General features: G+C 50.5%; 2 protein-coding genes across 11 annotated transcripts in view; both read left to right on the top strand.

The window, feature by feature from the left end:
* The window catches only part of Ecsit (ECSIT signalling integrator), a 13,209-nt gene extending 6,419 nt beyond the window's left edge, over positions 1 to 6,790 (top strand). For 5 of the 8 annotated variants that reach the window (XM_029481641.1, XM_021172189.2, XM_029481642.1 and 2 more), the window contains 8 exons: positions 982 to 1,099; positions 1,915 to 2,052; positions 2,580 to 2,997; positions 4,156 to 4,379; positions 5,182 to 5,239; positions 5,348 to 5,496; positions 5,845 to 5,950; positions 6,342 to 6,790. In XM_029481641.1, coding sequence (XP_029337501.1) covers positions 1,004 to 1,099; positions 1,915 to 2,052; positions 2,580 to 2,997; positions 4,156 to 4,379; positions 5,182 to 5,239; positions 5,348 to 5,496; positions 5,845 to 5,950; positions 6,342 to 6,598 — 1,446 coding nt within the window. In that variant the 5' untranslated portion in view covers positions 982 to 1,003 and the 3' untranslated portion in view covers positions 6,599 to 6,790. The remainder of the gene's footprint in view (positions 1 to 981; positions 1,100 to 1,914; positions 2,053 to 2,579; positions 2,998 to 4,155; positions 4,380 to 5,181; positions 5,240 to 5,347; positions 5,497 to 5,844; positions 5,951 to 6,341) is intronic. The other 3 variants (XM_021172192.2, XM_021172193.2, XM_021172194.2) reach the window with 1 other exon arrangement.
* Positions 6,791 to 7,196: 406 nt separating this feature from the next.
* The window catches only part of Znf653 (zinc finger protein 653), a 16,107-nt gene continuing 5,361 nt past the window's right edge, over positions 7,197 to 17,942 (top strand). For 2 of the 3 annotated variants that reach the window (XM_021172188.2, XM_021172187.2), the window contains exons 1-3: positions 7,197 to 7,817; positions 10,482 to 10,525; positions 12,787 to 13,002. In XM_021172188.2, the coding sequence (XP_021027847.1) occupies positions 7,525 to 7,817; positions 10,482 to 10,525; positions 12,787 to 13,002 (553 nt within the window). In that variant the 5' untranslated portion in view covers positions 7,197 to 7,524. Of the gene's footprint in view, positions 7,818 to 7,850; positions 8,258 to 10,481; positions 10,526 to 12,786; positions 13,003 to 17,942 lie in introns of those variants that run through there. The other variant, XM_029481640.1, reaches the window with a different exon arrangement.

The following is a 17,942-nucleotide window of genomic DNA, read 5'->3' as shown; positions in this document are numbered from 1 at the left end:
TTTCTGAGTTCGAGGCCAGCCTGGTCTACAGAGTGAGTTCCAGGACAGCCAGGGCTATACAGAGAAACCTTGTCTCGAAAAACCAAAAATAATAATAATAGTAATAATAAAAATAAAAAAAGCTAGATGTCATGGCATTCCTAAAGTGAGGGAGAAGACTACTGAAAAGTTGTTCTCTGGCCTGCACAAAAGTATTGTAGCATGTGAACCTAAGTATACACACACACACACACAAAATAAACAGGCAACTCTTTCAAAAAAAAAAAAAAAAAATGAAGAGGCTGGAGAGATGGCTCAGTGGGTAAGAGCACTGAGTGCTCTTCTGAAGGTCCTGAGTTCAAACCCCAGCAACCACATGGTGGCTCACAACCATCCGCAATGAGATCTGACTTCCTCTTCTGGAGAGTCTGAAGACAGCTATAGTGTACTTACATATAATAATAAATAAATCTTAAAAAAATTTATTTATTCTAAAAAAATGAAGAAAAAAAAACTCCCAGGTATGAGGCAGTGGAATGATTACTGTATGAAGGTGCTTGCTGCCAAGCCTAGAAAGCCAAGCTCAATGCTGAGACCCACATGGAAGAGAGAACCAGTTCTCCAAGCTATCCTCAGACCTCCACACAAGGGCACACATGCGCATACATGCATGTGCACGCTCACACACACACACACACACACACACATACACACAATCAGTAAATATAATGGAAAGATTCCCAAGCATGGTAGCTCACACCTGTAATCTCAGCACTGGAGAAACAGAGGCAGGAGGATCAGGAGTTTAAGGCCACCCTTGGCTACCCGGGCAATATGATATTCTATTTTGAAAACAACAAAATCAAACAGAAGTAACCCTTGGAGCTTGGTGGACTAGGCTCTTCTGTCTGAACTGTGCTCTTTGTCATAGTGATGCCCTGTCTCATGGAAGGTAGGCTGCAGGCTAATGCTGTCTCAATCTCTCTAATCTCTCTCAACTAGGTGTGGTTGAATCTACAGAGACATGAGCTGGGTGCAGGTCAACTTGCTGGTGCGAAGCCTCTCTAGGGGCTGGGGAGGCCTCTGCAGGTCTGCCCTCTCAGGAACTCCCTTTGCTCAGGTAACCACAGGCTGGGCATTTGTGGGTGGAGAGGGGAAGGCCTAGCTTTACTCTCACCCTCTCAGGATCAGGCCACAGAAACTGAAGGTGGCCCTTGTCCTGCCTGTCCTAGTTGTGGTCCTGTGTTAGCTTGCCATCGCAGTACTAAAGTACCATGACCATGGCCAAAAGCAATTTACATTAGAAAGAGTGTCTTGGTTTACAGTTCCAAGGGTAGAGTCCCTTATGGCTGTTTGTGGCCAGAGTAGGAACCGGAGATCACATCTCAAGCATATAGGAAGGAGAACAACCTGTAACTGAGAAGCCGGTATAAACCTGAAGGTTCTGTACCCTCCCTGTGCAGTGCCACCATCTGGGCCAAGTATTCAAATATGCGAGCCTTTGAGGGACATTTCTCACTCAGACCATAACAACCTGCCTCTCTCCCGGCCACATAGACTCCTGACAGTATCATGATGCAAAATGCATTTCATCCAATTTCTAAAGTTCCTATGGTCTGCCACAGTGTCAATACCACTTAAAAGTCCAAAGTCTATTCTGAGACTCGGGCAGTCTCTCAGCTGTGACATCCTATGCAGGAGTAAATCGCACACTTCCATCAGGGAATGACACATTCCATCCTTCCATTCCAAAAGGGAGGAATGAAGCCAAAATGAAGAAATACTGAACCCCAAACAAGACTGAAAACCCAGCAGTACAAACAGGAAGCCCTGTAGCTCCAACGTGCTCAGACAGCCCCACTCCTCTACCTCAGCTGCCCCAAGCCATACCCCACCCCAGACTGGCTCCAGTCTCTGTACGGCTTCCCTTGGCAGACATCTCATAGCTCTGACATCACCAACATCTTGAGGTCTACTCAGCAACCCAAGCTTCACTCTCACAGATTGATGCAGTGGTATCCTGGGACCTCCTACCTTCCTGCCTTCAGAGCCAGTACCATACAACACTGCCAGGTTAGCTCACGGAACCTCATCACAGTAACAGGAAAGTACTAGTACAGAAGTCGGTGTCCAGAAACAGGGTGGTTGCTGTAAAGACCCTGACTGTTATTTTGGGAAGGTGGAAGACTTTGGAAATTTGGTCTAACCAAGCAAGTGAATGCTGTAAGCAGAGTTTGACAGGTCTGTGGGGGAACTTCTCATTCAAACCACAACAATGTGGTCCTGGCAATGCTTCTTGATGTTTTCTTCGAGTGTGTGTATGCATGTGTGTGTACCATATGTAATCCCATATGGCCTTAGAACATGAATGTGTGGTTCAAGCAAGTGTTTAGCTCTCAATTCTCCTGCCTTAGCCTCCTTGGGGTTGGGATTTCAGGTGTGTACTACCATGTGGCATTGTACTTTAATGTACTATATCATGATATCTAAGCTATGGTTAGCAGCAACAGTATCAAAGCGCCTAAAAGGTCCTCCATGATGTCCAGGGTACCTCTGCCAGGAAGCAGAAAACAAAAAGCAGGCACCATCCTTTCTCCTAGGTGTCCCTCCAGGCTCTACGAGGCCTCCACTGTAGTGCAGCTACACACAAGGATGAGGCATGGTTGGTTCCTCGACCCCCGGAGCCCCAGAGGAAGCCCATCAAGGTTCCATCAATGCATGAAGACCTGTTCAAGCCATCAGGAAATGGGGAGCAGGACAAGGCAAGCTTCCTGAATGCAGTGCGCAGCTTTGGGGCGCACAATGTGCGCAAGCGCGGCCACGTGGACTTCATCTACCTAGCACTGCGCAAGATGCCAGAGTTTGGTGTGGAGCGGGACTTGTCAGTATACAACCTGCTGCTGGATGTTTTCCCCAAGGAGGTCTTCCGGCCCCGCAACGTTATCCAGCGCATCTTCGTCCACTACCCACGGCAGCAGGAATGTGGGGTCGCAGTCCTGGAGCAGATGGAAAGACACGGTGAGGGATGTGGGCCCAGCCTTCCTTCCCATGCTTCTCCACTCACCTTTCTCAGTCTCCCAAGTCCTTTGCCTGCCCCTCCCCTCCCCTCCCTCTTCCAATTATTGGGCTTGGGCTGTAGAAAAGTTGGAGGAGGACTTACCTGGGATGCTTCCAGGCTGATCCCAGTATCTAATAACCTCAGGTGCTTCCCTGTCACCTTGCCCCTGGGCAATGAGGGGTCGACAGGGCTTCAAGCTCATCCTTCACTCCATATGGTTTTGGGGTTTCTGTTGTTGTTTGGTTGGTTTGGTTTTGGTTTTTTTATTTTTAAGTATATATATGCTATGGCTGGAGAGATGGCTCAGCAGTTAAGAACACTGACTGGTCTTCCAAAGGTCCTGAGTTCAAATCCCAGCACTCACATGGTGGCTCACAACCATCTGTAATGGGATCTGATGCCCTAATCTTGTGTGTCTGAAGATAGGTACAGTGTACTCACATAAATACAATAAATCTTTTTTAGAAAAATTATATGTATGCTATGTGTTAGTGGGTATGTGAATTCTGGTGCCCAAGGAGGCTAGAAGAGGGTGGTGGATGCCCTGGAATTCGAGTTAAAAGTGGTGCAGTGCATGCTCCTAATTGCTGAGCTATTTCTTTCTCCAGCCCTCTTTCCCCAACACACACACTTTACACGGTCTCATGTAGCCTAGGCTGCCTTTGAATTTGCTGTGCTGGGTAGCCATGTCTGGCCTTGGCAGGTTTTTGCCTACTGTTCCAAGTGCTGGGATCACAGGCATGTGCAACAGTGCCCCTTTTATATGGTGCTGGGAGTGAAGCCTTCCACCGTGTGTGCCAGACCAGCACTCTACTCAACTGTGCCCTAGCCTCAACCTCAGCTTCCAACAAACAAACCAACAAGAAACCATGGATGGGCCAGATGTGGTGGTGCACACTTTTAACTCCAGCACTTGGAAGACATGGACAGGCAGATGTCTGTGAGTTCTGTTCTACAGATGGTAGACTTCCAGGCCAGCCAGGGCTACCTACATAGCTAGTAGCAAGACGCTGTCTCAAAGTAAGAAGAAAACAAATCATGAAAAATAAATCCCTTGTAATTCTGTTCTTCCTGACTTCAAACTTGTGTCTAACAAGTCTTGGATCTGCCCAAAACAGGGGTCATGCCCAGCGCAGAGACGGAGTTCCTACTGATTCAGATATTCGGGCGCAAAAGTTACCCCATGCTCAAGTTCCTGCGGATGAAGCTGTGGTTCACCCGATTCAAGAATATCAACCCCTACCCAGTGCCCCGAGATCTTCCCCAGGACCCTTTGGACCTGGCCAAGCTAGGCCTGCGACACATGGAGCCTGACCTCAGTGCTAAGGTCACTGTCTACCAGGTATGCATTCCTGTGTACGTGTCGCCGCCCTCCCTGGCTGGGCCTTACTGCTTCCCTGGGCTCTGCTGCTGTCCTGACAGTAACCATGACCATCCCTTATTACCACAGTCGGACCTGTCTCAGTCTATTTACTCACTGGAAGAAAAGACCCTATGTCCTCCTTTGTTGCTGAAACAAAATTCTGGAGGCTGGGTACTTTATAAAGAAAAGAGCAGCCAGGCACAGTGGCTCCTGTCTTTAATCCTAGCTCTTGGGAAGCAGAGATGCCTGCTGAGTTAAAGGTCAGCGTGGGCTACATAGTGCTTCAAACAAAACAAACACTGACAGGCCAGGTGTGGACAAGGAGTCTCTGCCTTGTTCCCTATTGGGATGGAGCTGGGGGTATGGCTCAGTGGTAGGATACCTGCTTTCCTTGTTCAAGGCATGTGGTTCCATTCCTAGTGAGTGACAAAAGAGAGAAACTTGTCTTTATGCTGTATGCTAGGCAAGCACTCCCCAGCCAAGTCAAACTCTTGATGCCATCTGAAGAACTGTTACTTTCTGTCACTGCCATTTTTGCGCATGGATAAACTGAGCTATGTAGGTACCGTGACTTGGATGAGGTCACTGCAGGCTGAACTTAGGCTGATGGTTTCTGGGTAAACTCTCAGTGTTGGCACTCTGGTCAAGCTGGCTACAAGGAAGGAGAGAAAGGCTACTTCTAAAGACGTGGTGCAGTCACCCAGGAAGCACCCCTTCCCTCCCTTTGCTCTCAAGCTCCCCTGTAGAGGTTGGGGAGTCACAGCCCTGCTCTTCTTTGCAGATGTCTTTGCCCACTGACTCGACAGGCATGGAAGATCCCACACAGCCTCACATTGTAGGTAAGGCCCCAGCCTATCCCAGTTTCTGCTGGATCCCTCTGGGCCCACTAAATGAGCTCCTGGGCTTTTTGCTGCTAAGGCACCAACAGGTTCTCATCTCTACACCAGGAATCCAGAGTCCAGATCAGCAAGCTGCCCTGGCCCGCCACAACCCATCCAGGCCTGTTTTTGTTGAGGGCCCCTTCCCTCTTTGGCTTCGTAATAAGTGTGTCTACTATCACATCCTAAGAGCTGACCTGCCACCTCCTGAGGAAGAGGTGAGTTACTGGCCAAAGCACTTGCTGCCAAGCCAGACCACCTGAGTTTGACCCCCAGGGCCCATGAAGGAGAGATCTCACTCCTACAAGTTGTCCTCTGAATTACACAGGGGTATGCATAAATGTTTACCAAAAAAATAAAGGACATAACTAGCGGAGTACTCAGAAGACAAAGGCAGGCAGAGCTCTCTGAGTTTAAGGCCAGCTTGGTCTACACAGCAACTTCCAGATTAGCCAGAACTACAGATTCTGTGTCGGGGGTGGGGCTGGCACTATCCTGAAGGCTCAGCTGAGGGACAGGTTTTGTGTTCTGGCCTCTAATCCTGCCTGCTCTCTTGCCTGAGGTAGAAAGTAGAGGAGATCCCAGAAGAATGGGAGCTGTACTACCCACAGAAGCTGGACCTGGAATATTCAAGGAGTGGTTGGGACGACTATGAGTTTGATGTGGATGAAGGTAAAAGCAGGTCTCAACACAGCACATCTGTGTGGTGGCCATTTGTCCACGCTCCACACAATGAGGGGTCCAGGGTACCTCTCCTTGGCTACTCCCTCTCCCCTTTGTACTATCTTTTAAGGAGCATTCTATACTGACTAGTAATGTGACCAGAATACACGCAAGCCTCAGGTCAGCAGGGAACAGTCAAGTTATATGTGGGGAGTTGGGAGGAGGCACATGGTAGCCTCCAAGTTAGGGCTCAAACTTAGTTTCTTGATAGTATCTGAGCAGTGGGTGGCATGGCCAAGGGAAATGTAGAACATTTCTGTGGCACAGGGAGCTGGCTGTGAACTCATGGCGGTGCTCAGAGTACATCACGGCAGTGAGACACAAACTCTTTTCCTAACAGTGACAGAAGGTCCCGTCTTCGCCATGTGCATGGCTGGTGGCCATGACCAGGCAACATTGATCAAGTGGATCCAAGGCTTGCAGGAGACCAACCCAACCCTGGCACAGATCCCGGTGGTATTCCGCCTGGCCAGGTCCACGCGGGAGCTCCTGACAACCTCAAGGCTGGAGGGACAGTCCCCTCCCCACAGTTCTCCCAAGGGGCCGGAGGAAGAGGATGAGGCCATTCAGGTAGAGCAGCAGCAGGGGCAAAATTGAGTCAAACAGAGCTGGCATGAGGAGAAAAGACTGGACTGGTATGAAATAATATGGAGAAAATAACAAAATCAAAACCTCTTCCCTGGACCTGTGGCTTCCCTTCATATGTTCGGCATGGGTTCTTTTGGGTTTACCACCTTGGGACCCTCCTTTTTAAAACTTGTCTTTTTAAAAATTCCATTTATAGCCGGGCGTGGTGGTGCATGCCTTTAATCCCAGCACTTGGGAGGCAGAGGCAGGTGGATTTCTGAGTTCGAGGCCAGCCTGGTCTACAGAGTGAGTTCCATTTATATATTTATGGTATGGCAGGGATATGTGGAGGTCAGAAGACCATTTGCTGGAGTCTGTTCTGATATACGACCCCGTGAATCTCGGAAATGCAACTCAGATTGTCAAGTATGCCAGCCATCACCTTACCTGCAGAGCCATCTTGTTGGCCCTTAAAAACATCTTTTAAATGTATTTACCTTTATTTTATGTGCATTGGTGTTCTGCATGTATATATGTTTATGTGAGAATGGTAGATCTTGGAGTTACAGACAGTTCTAGCTGTCATGTAGGTGCTGAATTTGAACCCAAGTCCTCTGGAAAAGCAGTGAGTGCCCTTAACCACTGAGCCATTTCTCCAGCCCTTTTGAAAAAAAAATCTTTAATCACACTGCTCTCGAATTCAATAGAGAGGCAAGGATAACCTGAGTTTCAGGACCCAGTGCCTCTACCTCCCAAATAACTGACTGTAAACAGAGAGCACTTCCATGGCCAGAGCCGGACGGACTACGCGCATGCGCAGCTTTGGCTAGTTGTCCCCGTTTGGCGCCGCGGGCAGAGAAGACCCTGTGAGAAATCTCCCGGCGGCGCAGGCTAGGCGCGCCACTTCCGGTCGAGGCTCCTAACAACGGGGGAGGCCGGTAACCAGGGAGGGGGGGATGGCGGAGCGGGCTCCAGAGCCCGGGGCGGAGGCGGAGGCGGGCGCAGGCGGGGAGGCGGCGGCAGAGGAAGGCGCGGCAGGCAGAAAGGCGCGGGGCCGGCCGCGGCTCACCGAGTCGGACCGGGCCCGGAGGCGGCTCGAGTCCCGGAAGAAGTACGACGTGCGGCGCGTGTACCTGGGCGAGGCGCACGGCCCCTGGGTGGACCTGAGACGCCGCAGCGGCTGGAGCGACGCCAAACTTGCCGCCTACCTCATTTCGCTGGAGCGTGGCCAGCGTAGCGGTCGCCACGGGTAAGGGGGCGCGGGGCCGGGAGAGGGAGAGAAGAAGCCGGGGGGAGGGACGAAAAGGGCAGCGGCCCCGCCCCCGGAGCGTGAGGCCCCACCCCCGGGCCGCCTGGCGGGCCTCGGTCTCGGGCTTAGGCAGCCCAGACCCCTCACGCACCTCCTCGCGGCTCCGCCTCCGACCCATTGACTACCCAATGCAAGCCTGTGCCCCACCCCTCTGCCCGCCTTCGGAAGCTCCGACTGGCCGGTCTGAAGAGTCGACCCGCCTCCACTGGCCTGGCCTGGGGCTGGCTCTCAGGTGTAAACCTCCAAAGGTGCTGGGCACTCTGATTTTCTGCGTCTGAGTGCCTTGCCTTCGTGGATATATGTGTACCACGTGCATGAACTACCTGCAGAGGTCAGAAAAGGGTGTCGGATCCCCAGAAACCACCATTGTGAACCATCATGTAGGTTGTGGGAACCAAACCCGGATCCTCTACAAGAAAGCAGTCTTAACCCAGCCACCTGTTTCAACAACCTTGTCAGGGCTGCTTGTGTGCATCCTGAGTGCTGGGACTAAAGGCATGTGCCAGGCATGGTGTGAGGGCACTTTTATTCTTGTGTATTTGTACGTGTGTGGTGTATGTAGGCCCACATAAGGAGGTGGGAGGACAGCTTTGCAGAACTAGTTCTCTCCTACCACGTGTGCTCTAGGGATCAGACTAAGACCATGAATGGTTCACCACGCTGTAGTTGTCAGACACTTGGTAAACTGTCATGTGCTGCTTGCCACACTGAGAAGCAGGCTATGAAAGTGTGGATGGCCCCTCCTGTTTGAGACTCAAGCATGTCTGTCTCAGTGACCTCCACTACCCTTTGCCTTACTCAGTGACAGGAAGAGACAAGGACAGCAGAAGCGCCCAAGAGTGAAAACCCCATGCCCTTAAGAACAGCTAGCAGGTGGAGCATTTCCAACAGAGGTTACTCCTGCTGTCTCATAGTGCAGGTGTCCACAGTGGACAAGCTGGATGTAAGCCATGGAGGGAAAGCTCACCTTGGGACTCCAGCTGTTGCCCCAGCTTCCCCAGCCAGTAGCTGCATGGTGTGAACACTGGATTGCATATTATCTGTCTGGTTTGCACAGACAGTTCCAGCCAGCCAGGGCTGCATAACAATACTCTATCTCAAATAAAATACAAAATGAAAATAGAGAGCTTAGAAAGGCTTTGGCCCATAGTAAGGATTCAGGTGTAGCGTGTTCTGCTCTTGTCTGCACTCATCTGTATGAATGATTCTTTAAGAGTTGATTCTAGGCCCTGAAGACGTTGGCTCCCTAGTTAAGAGCATTTGTTGCTCTTTCAGAGGGCCTGGCTTTGGTTCCAGTCACCAGCATTGTGGTTCACAACCATCTGTAACTCCAGTTCCAAGGGATCCCATGCCCTCTTCTGACCTCCATGGGCATCAGGCAGGTGCAGAGACATGAATGCAAGTAAAAACTTATGCACATGAAATAGTAAAATCATTTTTAAGAAGTTATCCAGGCATAGTGGCACGTGCCTTTAATTCCAGCATTTTGGAGGCCGATGCAACTAGAGCTCTTTGAGTTTGAGCCCAGCTGGGTCTATATGTTGAGTTCCAGGATAGCCAGGGCTACACAGAGAGACAGAGGTCTCCAAACAAAAACAAAAACCAAAAATACATTGATTCTTAGGGGCAATAACCAGCTAGGAGCAAGGGGTATAACTCAGTGGTGGAGTGTCTCATGTGTGAGAAGCTCTGGGCGCACGCGCTCACACACACTCACTCTCACACACACACACACACAAAACCCTACTAGTTGAGCATATGGCTCCATCAGTAGCTTCCCCATCCTTCATGAAGCTCTAGATTCTTTGCACATTTGTAATCCCAGCACTTCAGAGGAAGATGTTTGACACATGGTAGTGGAAGGACGCTCCTCCCTCAGGTAATCCTCTGCCCTCCATACACAGCACTATGGCATATTCCTTACCCTGTAAATAAATGAGTTAACACGTTCTTTTTAAACCAGGAAACTCGGACACAGAAGCATGCGTGGTAAGGGTAGGCCCTGGGCAGCCAGGGAGGAGGAACCTGCAGTTGTCGTCCTCCTGCTTTCCCGCCTGAGTGCTGGGCTTACAGGCGGGAGCTACCACATAGGGTTTGTGCAGTTCAGGGAGAAGGAAACCTGGGCATTGTGCATGCTAAGTATGTGCTCCAATATTTTGCCTTTTTGAAACAAGGCTTTCCTATATAACCTAAGCTGTCCTTTTCTTGATATAGCCCAGACTAGTCTCAATTCATGATCCCCACACCTCTGCCTTCTGAGTGCTGGGGAGACAGGTGTGCACCACCTCTCCTGCATCTGTAACGTTTCTAATGATTGACACAAAGGCTGACTACATTCGGGGTATATGTCCCCCAGGGTAGGCACGGTCCCCTCTCAGCATTCCTTCCACTGTCCCACATCCCATCTACCAGGGACCTCTGAGTGCCAGTGTTCTCTGAGCTAAGGAATGGTGAGACCTCCATTCAGAGCTACTGCTGGAAAGGGAGCAGGGCGACAAACCTTCAGGTGGCACCCAGAGCACATAAACAGCTGTTGTTTTCTACCAGGCCAGGATTCGGCCACCTGGGCCCCTCGTTCACCCTCACCACCTCTCTGTGTTACAGGAAGCCTTGGGAGCAAGTCCCCAAAAAGCCAAAGCGGAAGAAAAGTAAGTGGAGCCCAGCATGGGGAGGGGTGGGAGCATGTAGAGCAGAGCATACTGGAAGTGGCCAGTAGCCATTCTTGTCCCTTTGCTACACTGTCAGAAGGGAGACAAGCCAGTCCGGTAGCTGCTCGAGGCAGTATGCTGTGAATCTAAAATAGCCCCACTAAGTATGACCTCAGTGCCTTGTCAAATCCTTGGGTTTTGGGTCTACATCATGCCCATCATGGTGTTTCAAGAGAGAACCACCTGGTGGCAGTGAGCCCTGCTCTACCTCTTTTTTGATGCATTAGCCTCAAACTCATCCTATGGCAGAGGCTGGCCTGTATCCCACGATACTTGGCTGACAGGTGTGTACCACCTGTATCTCACGTGGTGCTAGCAATGGAACCCAGGGCTTTGTGCATAGTAAGTAGAAGCTCTGTGACTAAGCTGTATCTCCAGCTCCCAAGCTTAAAAATTGTTTTTACATGCATTTATCCTTTTTTGTGTGTGTACATCACAGGTGTGGGAATGAGAGAGCGACTTGTGGGGGTTGGTCTTTGCTTTCTACCACATGGGTTCTGAGTACCTAAGCTGGGTGGGCCAGGCTTGAGAGCAAGCGCCCTTACTCACTCTCTCAGCCATCTTGACTGCCTGCTTGTTTTTTCTGGCTGGTTTTGCTGTGTAACCAAGACTGGCCTCAAAACTTAAAATGGCCCTGTGTCAGGATTACAGGCATGCCTAAACATTCCCCTTCCAGCGTCGGCACACAAGTGAGCTGTAGGCTTCCCTCTGCAGCCCCAGGGGGCTAGGGAGTGCCGAGCTGGCAATGGAGCATCTGTGGAGGTCCATGTCGCTGACATGAGTCTCACTAGCGTGGAGACCCTGGGCTCACTCCTGCAGCCCAGGTGCCTCTTTTGGCCCTCTCTCCCTTCCAGTCCTATAGGTGGAGGACAGTCCCAACGTCATCTTACTCTCATAGGCCTCAGCCTTCCTCAGGGCCTTCCTGGCTTCTTTGCTCCCTCCTGCCTCCCTGGCAGATGCAGAATTTGGGTTTGCCCCTGGCCACTCACTTCGAGTTGTCTAGCCAGATTGTGGCAAAGCCAGGATCTAAATGCAGGCATCTGGTTCTGCCATGCCCACCCTCCAGTTCCTTACCCCGTCTGGAAGCTTTTGTCCCAAGGAAGCAAAGCTGATCTGTGTTTCGTCCCCTGTGGGGCAGGCACTCTACAGGAGAAGACAGACAAGTGGCATCTAAGTGGGTGCCACAGGTAGCCTCTTTGTGCTGTTATAAACAAACTAGAGTTGACTAGACAGACACTGGAAAGGGTGCCTGCTGAGAAGAGTGTCCAGGGGGCAGGTTTCTAAATGAAGGCGCTGACGAGGAACCTGTGCAAAGGCTGGGGCAGGGTCATATCTAGCATGTTTGAAGGATAGCTAGGAGGTCGTGTGGCTAGAAGGAGATAGGGAGGGCATGGGACCTGGTGGTGCCATATGGCCTTGCTAACCACCATGGCACTTGCTCCTTTCTCTCCATCCCCCTTGAGAAGCTGAGAGAGGACATGCCCTGCTCTCCTGGCACCCCCTGGTGGCTGTAGATGGCAGTGGGAAGGCACCAGGGAGACCTTCCAGGGTTGTGTGGGATGAAGATTTTGGTTTGGTTTGGGGCTGTTTTTTCTTTGTTTTTTTTTTTTTTGTTGTTGTTTTTTGAGACAGGGTTTCTCTGTGTAGTCTAGGCTGTCCTGGAACTCGCTCTATAGACCAGGCTGGCCTCAAACTCACAGAGATCTGCCTGCCTCTGCCTTTCGAGTGCTGGAATTAAAGGCGTGTGCACCACTGCCCAGTGGTGGCAGGATGAAGATTTTTATTTAGAAACAGCTCAGTGTGGTGATGCATGTCTTCAATTCCAGAGAAACAGCTAAAGGCTGAGGGTGGTACACTTTACTCCCAGCACCGGTGAGACAAAGCAGGCAGATCTCTGTGAGTTCAAAGCTATCTTCAGTTATATAATAAGGTCCTATTAGAAAAAAGAAAGAAACACAGCCAACAATTTTTGTGCCTTCACCTGTGCCAGGCTCCATTACTGTATGACTTCTCTCAGCCAAGGACAGTTTCTGGCTATTCCAGGTCCTAGTTATCTCTAGGATGTGTCACCTCCCCAAACCTCAGTTTCCTCTCTGCAAAATGAGAGTGGGATTCAAGAGGCTGTCTCAAACTGGGAATTGTTGGCCCCAGGGGGAGTGGAGCACCTGTCCTCACATCTGCCTGGGGCCCTGTGTCCACAGGGCGGCGGCGCAATGTGAACTGCCTGAAGAACGTGGTCATCTGGTATGAGGACCACAAACACCGCTGCCCGTATGAGCCACACCTGGCTGAGCTTGACCCGACCTTTGGCCTTTACACAACGGCCGTGTGGCAGTGCGAGGCTGGACACCGCTACTTCCAGGACCTACACTCCCCGCTCAAGCCCCTCAGTGACTCAGAACCTGACAGTGACAAAGGTGGGTCTGCAGGGCAAGGGCACTGCGTAGCAGGCACAGGGGCCTCTGCACACTTCCCTTGTGGGTCAGGCAGGATTGTGGCACTGGTGGCTTTGGGACAGTGGCTTGGACAAGCCCTTTGCAGGACTTGCAGCCTAGAGTCCCTGCCAAGCTGAGCAGAATTTTGTCCTTGTGTGTACTAGCAACCTTTTTAAGTTCCCTCCAGCCTTTCAGCTCTCCTGCTTACTCCCTTTCCCACCCTCTCCATTCTCATCAGCTGGGTTACTCACTGGCTTCCTTGTAAGAGTTTATGCTTTGTGGTTTTGTGGGTTTTATTTGTTTTCCATTTGCTTTGGGGACAGGGTCCCATTATATAGCTCTGGCTGGCCTGACTTGGTATTTTAGACATGCTGGCTTGAGACTTACACTAGTCTGCCTGGCTCTGCCTCCTGAATGCTGGAGGTAAGGCGTGCACCACCACCACACTCAGCCCTGTTTTGTGGGTGTTTGTTTGTTTGTTTGTTTTTTAAGATTTATTTCTTTATTATACATAAGTAGACTTAGCTGTCTTTAGACTCTCCAGAAGAGGGCCTCAGATCCCATTACAGATGGTTGTGAGCCGCCAAGTGGTTGCTGGGAACTGAACTCTGGTCCTTTGGAAGAACAGTCAATGCTCTTAACCTCTGAGGAGGCTCTCTAGCCCCTTTAGCCTTTTTACTTTTGAGCTATGGTCTCACTGAGTCACCCACACTGCCCATGAACTCTCTAGCTCAAGTGAACCTCAAGTTTGAACTTGAAATCCTCCTGCCTCAGCATCCTAAGCAACTAGGATTACAGGCCTGGACTGAACTCAGGCTTCTTTCCTGTCCTTGATCTTCTGTTTCTCACTGTGGTCCCTTTTTCTCCGCCACCACCCCCTGCCTCTTGAGTCTGTCACACTTTTCATCCCTCCCTCTCTCAGTTCCACAGAAGTCACACTAGGCTAGCTGCCCACAGAGGCTGAGAGGGACTCCCAGGAAGGCCCAAGTACATCCTGGTGTGGGCAGTGAGGATGCTACCTTAGAACCTGGCATGGCTGACAAGGCCTGTAGGGAGGGCCAGTTGCCAAGTGCTATGGCAGCTTGAGGGTGGAGCTAGTCTGTGCTGGCAGGCACCACCAAGCAGGTGGCATCCCAGCTGGCTGAGGAGACGCTGGGGTGAGAAATACTCCTGATGGGTCCACACCCACAGCCACCCTGCTGGGCCTCGGCCAGTCTCCAGAGGGAAGGTGTCCTGTGCTTTTTGGTTAGCACCCTGCCCTCCTCAGCCTGCCACTCCTCAGTGTGTCCTACTGGAGGCCTTGTCCCGGGCCATCTGACTCCTCCTCCTAACTCTGTCATCTCTCCTGCCATACAGCTCTTGAGGAAGCCCAGGAAGATTGAGACTTGTCTCTCTTGTACCTTCCTAGGCTGCAATGGCGTCACCCCAGACCAATACTGATCTCCATAATTGGGCTTTGGGGAATGAGCCCTGTGATCCATTAGCCATGTCTGCCCAGGCAGGAGTAAGGAAATGTTTTTGCTCCTATCCTGGCCTCTTCCCCAAGCACCTCTCCCTATGTCTGGGGTGGTAATGCCAGAGTCAGCCTGAGAACCTTCTACCAGAGCTGTGAAGGAAATCCAGAAGCGCAGATGTTTTCTTGGTTGGTGCTTGGGACCAAAAGCTTTACACTGCTAGGCAAGCAGTCTACCTTTGAGCTATTTGGAAGCTGGATATGGGGCACCAAGTTGTCCACGCTGGCTTTGAACTAGCTATCTTTCTGCCTCAGTCTTTTGAGTAGCTGGGGTTTCAGACTGGCACCCCCAGGCCCATTGTGATTACATATCCTTCAGGGAGTTCCTGGGAACTGAGAAGTTATAGGTGTCCGGAAGCCCTGTTCCTCTTCCTAACCATTCTGTGGCCTCTGAATCAGGTGGTGTCTCCATGCCTATGTGAGTCACCTGTCACTATAATGAGTGCCTGAGACAGTCAACTTAGGAAGAAAAGGCTTGTCTAGGTTTCAGAGGCTCTGGAGATGTTGGAACCTGGTACTCAGGGATAGATAGCAACAGAGGGTGTGCCTGCAGAAAAGAGCCACTTGCCACAGCCTCCACCATAGAAAGCTAGAACAGGCAGAGGTACTGCAGTTTCCTTCAGAGCACACTTGTGACCCGGGACCTCAGGATTAGCCTGCCTGTTAAAGGTTCCACCATCTTCTAATGGTGCCATCTTGGGGACTGTGTCTTTAAAGCAGGAGCCTTGGTGAACACTTAGCCAAGCCATAGCCATGAAGCCAAAAACAAAAAACAAAAACAAAAACAAAAAACCCAAACAGAATGTCAGAACCCCATCTACTCGTTAGGTCTGTTTTCTTAGTAAATGGCTCCAGTGTCAGTTAGGCTGATAGCAGAATGATTCTGGGACCCAGAGTGGTGCTGTGAAGGCAGGCCATGCGCATGACTGCAAGCAAGTACCAGCCCAGGCTCTGGAGCCATAGAACTCAGGGTACCAGACAGCATGCTTCAGTTGCGTTATGGGCATAGTCAAAGTCCCAGTCACTCGTGGCTCCCTCAGTCTCTTCATGAATTTAGTATTTTAGAAGCAAATGCCTAATTGACATGTCAGGGCCCCTTGGCTTACGGGTGGCCTTCTGGGAATGGGAGGGGTGGGTAGGTGGGTGGTGTCTGTGTGTCTGTGTGTCGAGGCATCAGATTCCGTGGATCTGGAGTTATGGTGACGAGCTTTCTGACACGGGTGTTGAGACTGAACTCAGACCTTCTGCAGTAGCAGGACATGCTCTTAACAACTTCTCTGGCCCACTTTGGGCCTTTCTGTTCTAGAGCAGAAGCAGTCAGTGAACAAAACAATCAGTACAGCATCAAATACTTTAGGAGAGGTGCTGTTGGAGACAGGTGATCAGGGTACCTCCCTGGGAAACTCAGTAAGCTGCCTGACAGCCCCAACCAATGCCAGAGAGAAGGTTCTGGTAGGCAGCTGGGATTGCAGGTGCAGAGACCCTGAGGCCAGAACTTGTCTAATGTCCCTGGAGTAAGAGACCTAGAGAGGAAATGAAGACAGGAGGCAGGGAGACGACTTGGGACACATAGCATGGGCCACAGGTGTACACTGAGTGCCTTCAGAATACTTACTAAAGACGACCTGGCCTCACAGTGGCACACATTAGGACTTTTTTACTTTTGTGTTTTGGTTTTGGTTTTTCGAGGCAGAGTTTCTCTGTGTAGCCCTAGTTGTCCTGGAACTAGGTCTATAGAGCAGGCTGGCCTTGAACTGAGAGATTTGCCCACCTCTGCCTCTTGAGTGCTAAAATCACACTCAGAAGTTTTATACATTTTAAGACATTGTGTGTGTGAGTGTAGGCTGACCATGGCATAACATGTACGTAGAGGTCAGAGGACAATTTGCAGGAGTCACTTCTGTCATGTAACATGTAGTTTTTCCTGGATAGACTCAGCTTGTCATTTACCCTTAGAGCCGTTCCCATGGCTACATCACAGTTCTTACTACTGCATGATGCTCTTGTTTCTCACAAACCTGACAACCCTAATGTACCTGTTCTCAGTACCTGGGGACTCAGGACCTTTTCATCCTGTGACTCTAGCTTCCTCCTGGGCCTACCTGGCTAGATGGTAGAGACAGGGAGGTAGATGCTTGACCCAAGGGAAACTGTATCTGCTGCTCTATTGGCTGGAACCAGTGCTGGCTGGTATCTACTTGTTGCAGGGCATGGGAGATGGCTGAACAGCAGAATGGACAGGAAAAAGCTGGGTTTGAGAGTAGCCAGCTTGTTTCTTGTGGGAGGCAATAAGCAGATTCTCAGGAGCTAGGGGACCAAGCTGCCCCTGTTGCAGGAATGCTGAGGCTTTGACCAGCATCTGTAGAGATTGAGAAGAGACAGTTGGGCTGTGGGTGGATGGACTTTGGATCCAGTCCCAACAGGTTTTGCTGACAGATTGGAAGTGGGTGTGAGAGAGAAAGTCAAGGAAAGCCCTAGGACGTTGGCTTGAGCCACAGGAAGGACAGAACTGCCACCCTGTGAGACAGGGCCACCTGTGAGCAGAGCAGCACAGGCTCTGTTGGAAGAATGTCTTGTGAAGAGGATCCCAGTGTTGCTGAGTGGATTCTGAGATGGGGTAGCAGAAAGTGTGGTACCAAGAACTTGAGGCTCAATAGGGAGACCCAGCTCCTCATGAAAGCATAGAGTCACCAGGACATTGATACAGTCTATGTTGTCATAAGGATAGATACAGTTCAGGAGCTAGGGACATGTCTGAGATGGTAAGGCGCTTGCTATGCAAGCGTGAGAACATGATTTAAGTTCCCACAGCTCCTGTAACCCCAGCAGTGGGAGGATGGAGACAGGAGATCCCTGAGGCTCACTGACCAACCAGGCTAATCACCAAAATGGTGAGCTCCATTGAAAGAGAGACTCTGTCTACAAAAATGAGTTGGAACTAGACATGATGTCAGATATCTTTAATGTGGCACTGGAGAGGCAGACGCAGGTGAATCTCTGTGAGTTCAAGTCCATCTTTGTCTACAAAGTAAGTTGTGGGCCAGCCAGGACTACATACTGAAACCCTGATTCAAAAATAAAATAAAAATAAATAAGATAGGTAGAGAGTTATTGAGGAAAGCACTCAATACTTGTTGGTTTCTGACCTCCTTATGTATCTGTACATATGTGCATACAAATGCAGATACATAAACATACGCATGCAAAATGGATGCAGCCTGTACTCTGTACTCAGCCAGAGGCTCCATATGCAATGCTTCTGTCTGCATGCAGATTCAGTCATCCAAGAACTGGAGGGAGTGAAAGGGCAGCATGCATGCCCTCGGTCCACACACAATATAGTGTGGGCCTCTTTTGGTTTTTCGAGACAGGGTTTCTCTGTGTAGCCCTGGCTGTCCTGGAACTCACT

Source organism: Mus caroli, chromosome 9 (assembly GCF_900094665.2).
Source record: "Mus caroli chromosome 9, CAROLI_EIJ_v1.1, whole genome shotgun sequence".
Taxonomy (NCBI): Eukaryota; Metazoa; Chordata; class Mammalia; order Rodentia; family Muridae; genus Mus; species Mus caroli.
This window is presented reverse-complemented; position numbering and strand designations above follow the sequence as displayed.